General features: G+C 39.1%; 1 protein-coding gene across 1 annotated transcript; it reads right to left on the reverse strand.

Moving 5' to 3' along the window:
• Positions 1–255: 255 nt before the first annotated feature.
• Positions 256–3,699, reverse strand: LOC131682601 (protein maelstrom homolog). Its single transcript, XM_058964210.1, has 2 exons — positions 3,514–3,699; positions 256–1,958 (listed from the first exon to the last, which is right to left on the reverse strand). The coding sequence occupies exon 2, from the start codon at positions 1,954–1,956 to the stop codon at positions 427–429; it is 1,530 nt and encodes a 509-aa protein (XP_058820193.1). The 5' UTR covers positions 1,957–1,958; positions 3,514–3,699; the 3' UTR covers positions 256–426.
• Positions 3,700–3,903: the final 204 nt, after the last annotated feature.

The following is a 3,903-nucleotide window of genomic DNA, read 5'->3' on the forward strand; positions in this document are numbered from 1 at the left end:
ATTTAGAGCAGACAATCCAATGAAAAATGGATTGACAGGATTTTAGTGCGCTCTGAGCGCCTTATGTCACATCTTCATGTTTGTTATACATATTAAGAATACCAAAGCATGCGATGTGATGACCGGAAGATTAGAGAAGCAACTCCTCCCATCCCCCCCCCCCCCCCCCCCCCCCCCGACAAAATCATGTAATTCTATGAAAAATTAAAAAATATACCAAAACATTTGTCACAAAATTAGTACGACATGGGAAAATAAATGGTTTAACGTTTTTCTTTATTGTCTCTTGACCAATGTAGTAAAATAGAAATTACATTTATCATGTAATATTTAGTTCAACTGGGATAAACATCCAACATTCCAGAAGAGCACTTATTATCGATACATTTATCATAGTAGTATGACATCCCCTTTGGACATTCCAAGTCAGTAGTTCAAATTTCCCCGACCATGGCTCAGAACGGACGCAAATGATTTCAAGCAATTTCCGCGTCCACCAGACAATGTTGCTAGAGTTCCTCTTCCCCGTCCGACTACAGGTATTTGATCCTCAAGCGGGACACGTGCTTCGTTCAGTTTCATCTCACGAGACCATGGATTCTTCTTTGGAATTGCTTCAACTTTGACGTTCGATTTAAATTTCTCCTCCTTATCTGGATTAAAATTCCGGAACGGATTTGTGGTGTTAAAGGTTTCACTGATAGTAGGATAATCGCGAGGATTATTAAACTTATCCGTAGTCTGAACTGCTGTACCGACTCGGCTGCTGTATATCGTAGTGTTTGTCTTATCACCGTCCTTTCTTTCTAAACTTCGAGGACGACGCAATGGTCCATTGCGAGTTAAATCCGTAAGCACAACAGTTTTGCTGAATCGAGAAGATATACACGAAACGGTTTCAGTTACATCAGTCGGAAGAGTCATATTTTCCGGAAGATGCTTTCCTCCCTCCATATCAATTCCCATATCCAAACAGCAGCTATCAGAAATTGTGTAAGCCCAGCGAACACATTTTGAGAGTGCACATTGAACAGAATTGTTCAATCCTTCGTGAACTTCGCAGCCTATACCCAACGTGTAGGCATATACATCTTTCTCCAGCAGTGCCTTGGCCATATGCACTGAAGGAAAAGTGCAGATATCTAACCCGTAGTTTTCGGTTGCTTGTTTTAGATAAAAGAATAAATCGACTAGTGGATAAACTTTCGGCTCCAAGTTGTCAATGCCAGTCGCATCCAGTAGTCCAAAAAGAATATTTCTAACCATTGCTTGATCTTTATTATAAGTAAAGAGCAATGGTAGACGCTTCTTACTCGACGAACCTTCCGTGAATTTGAATATCATTTTTAAAACTTTTTCATAGTCTGATTCTCCAATTGCATCGGGCGGTAGAGGTAACTGATGAGTCTCATTTGTGTGCAACTCAGCATCGTGCGCCATTCCCAGTGGCAGTTCTTGTGGGTTGACCAGAATATTCATTTTATCGATAATTCCTCTTTCTAAACTATACTTGACCAGAGCCACTTCCGCCGGAACATAATCGTTCGACGTTGTAACACAGAAATAATTACATGAAATCAAATATATTTCCAACTGCTCCAGTGAGTTCGCGCTTACGGCCGTTTGTATTATTTCAACAATGGTCTTCTGTGTCTCCATTTCTTGCTTTCGACGTGCTTGTGCAGCCGTCTCTACTTGCGAGAACGGGATTCCTTGAGATGTGTAACGTTCACCGAGCAGATCGGTTGGGTGCGCCTTGTATTTCTTCGCTTGAACATTGTATGGCTCGCGTTCATAGGGTGCCAACTTCTCCCAGTGGGGACCGGCCCGTTGCATTACTTCAGTCATCCCACCAGTGAAGCGAAAACCGGTGGCCTCCTCCTTACGCTTGTACTCCATCATGAAGAAGTAGAACGGACCCTTGGCCGCGGCTTTTTGGCCTTTTTTCGATGGCATATCTGAAATATTAAATATAGCTGATTCATTTTTTTAACAATCCTTCCCCATAATTTGGCATTTGAATTTCATGACGCGAACATCTCAACTTGACACAGATCTTTCATTAGGGCCTAAGTCGCAATGTACTCAAAAGGAGAAAAATCAGTTTCAATATTCGGCGATGCTTTTCTAAATGTAGTTTTTATTGTAGGTATAAATTACTTTATGACCATGTTTTTCCGGAAGCATCTTCGGTTAAACCTTATGACAATATAACAAAAAATTTAATTCCTATGTGCTTTTAGTGAGTAGAAACTAAAAAAATGCTTACGCCCAATTTGCATCCCAGTCGTGATTTCGCTCTTCAGCAACCACCATTTGCGGAAGGGCTAAACTGTGTACATAATTTTCAGCAGGGCGCGGTAAATGGGCTAAACTAGAAAAACTCTAGAAACTAGAGTTTTTCTAGGCTAAACTGACTCTGTCTTGCTTGGTAGGGCTGGGAAAATGGGCGAGCTTGACAGTATACTTTTTAATAGGGCTCAGCAAATGGGCGCATAGAAACCCAATGTAAATGAAAGGGCGCGTGCATCTTTTTTTCGAATTTCATAAAAATATCGAAATATTCGAATGTTTATGTGCAACAACTATCGAGTAGACATGATCATAGTAGATATTGCTTATCATTTATATAATAGAACCGCCGTTTAAAGAAAAATTTTGTGAATAACAACCGTACGCCCGGTTCTGTCAAAAAATGTAAGTTTAGCCTTTAAATTCCATATGATAAGAAGGGCCTAAGTCGAAATCTCGAAGAAAATGCATGTTTCGCCGTTTTCTTTAATTATAAATCGAACTAAAAACCATTTTAACTAATTTTCACCTCAATCTTGTAGTATTTTTGTCGCATAATGTCATAATAGCGAAACCGCAGTTTGTTTACATTAAGCCCTAACGAAAGATCTATGTCGACTATGCACAGATAGAACAAATTGTCTTTTGGTAACCCCTATTATAGTAAAAATGATGTCGAACACATCCAGATATTCGTCCGTGTTTTTTCAATAGCGATCATTGTTACTATTTACAGCTGTTATCAGCTTGATAATCCTAAAAAATACGAAAAAAATATTTTCGCCTCTAAACTGCTAGCAAAAAAAGGATCGCCATGTTTGTTTGCATGGAGCGTGGAGGGCGAATCTTTAAATAAACAAAAATACAGTTTCGCCCGTTGAATTTTTTGCTGTAGTTTAAGAAAGCAATATCGTAGAATCCAAAATTTTTGGTTAATTTGTTGCGTTTCAAAGCCCTCATTCGCATGTATGAAAAAAGCCTTATGTTTACATTTGTAAGTATCGCCCTTTTCACAAAAAAGCGTTGACCTCTTCCTTGGATAGCAAACCAGTGTAAAAAGGAACGCGATTCCAGAAAAATCTTGAGAGCAATTAGTGAACAAATGAACATACTATACCAATCTATGTCCTGGTACTAGATGTGTGCTGACAGGACATCGTATTCCATAAAATATCAATATTTAAGGAACTGTTTTAGAAGATATATTTATGTTAGGCTTACCTTATTTCCAAAACCAAAGCAGCTGCCAAAGAAAAGCACCTAATGATATGCTATTGATTTTACTCTAGAATATTCGTTAGAAAAAACATTTATTGCCGCTAAAGGAAAACCACGTTTATTTTTCTTTCGTTTTTAACCAAAGACAATGTTTCAAATATAAAGACACGCGGAAAGACACAACGTTATGGCGATTTCGCTTGAACCTGAAACTGAGTCAGGTTCTAACCCCAACTGCTGTCAGTTCATACATTTTGACAGCAGTTGGGGTTAGGAACTGACTCAGTTTCGCTTCAAACGAAAACCACATTAGTTTGTCTCGAGATGCATTAAGGACGATTCAGACGATACATCAGCTTCCGTCAACGTCAACGGAACGTCACCGTTCCGTCA

The sequence above is a fragment of the Topomyia yanbarensis genome, chromosome 2 (assembly GCF_030247195.1).
Source record: "Topomyia yanbarensis strain Yona2022 chromosome 2, ASM3024719v1, whole genome shotgun sequence".
Lineage (NCBI taxonomy): Eukaryota > Metazoa > Arthropoda > Insecta > Diptera > Culicidae > Topomyia > Topomyia yanbarensis.

Coding starts and splice junctions, on each gene's coding strand:
- LOC131682601 (XM_058964210.1), bottom strand. CDS start 1,956: ATGCCATCGAAAAAAGGCCAAAAAGCCGCGGCCAAGGGTCCGTTCTAC.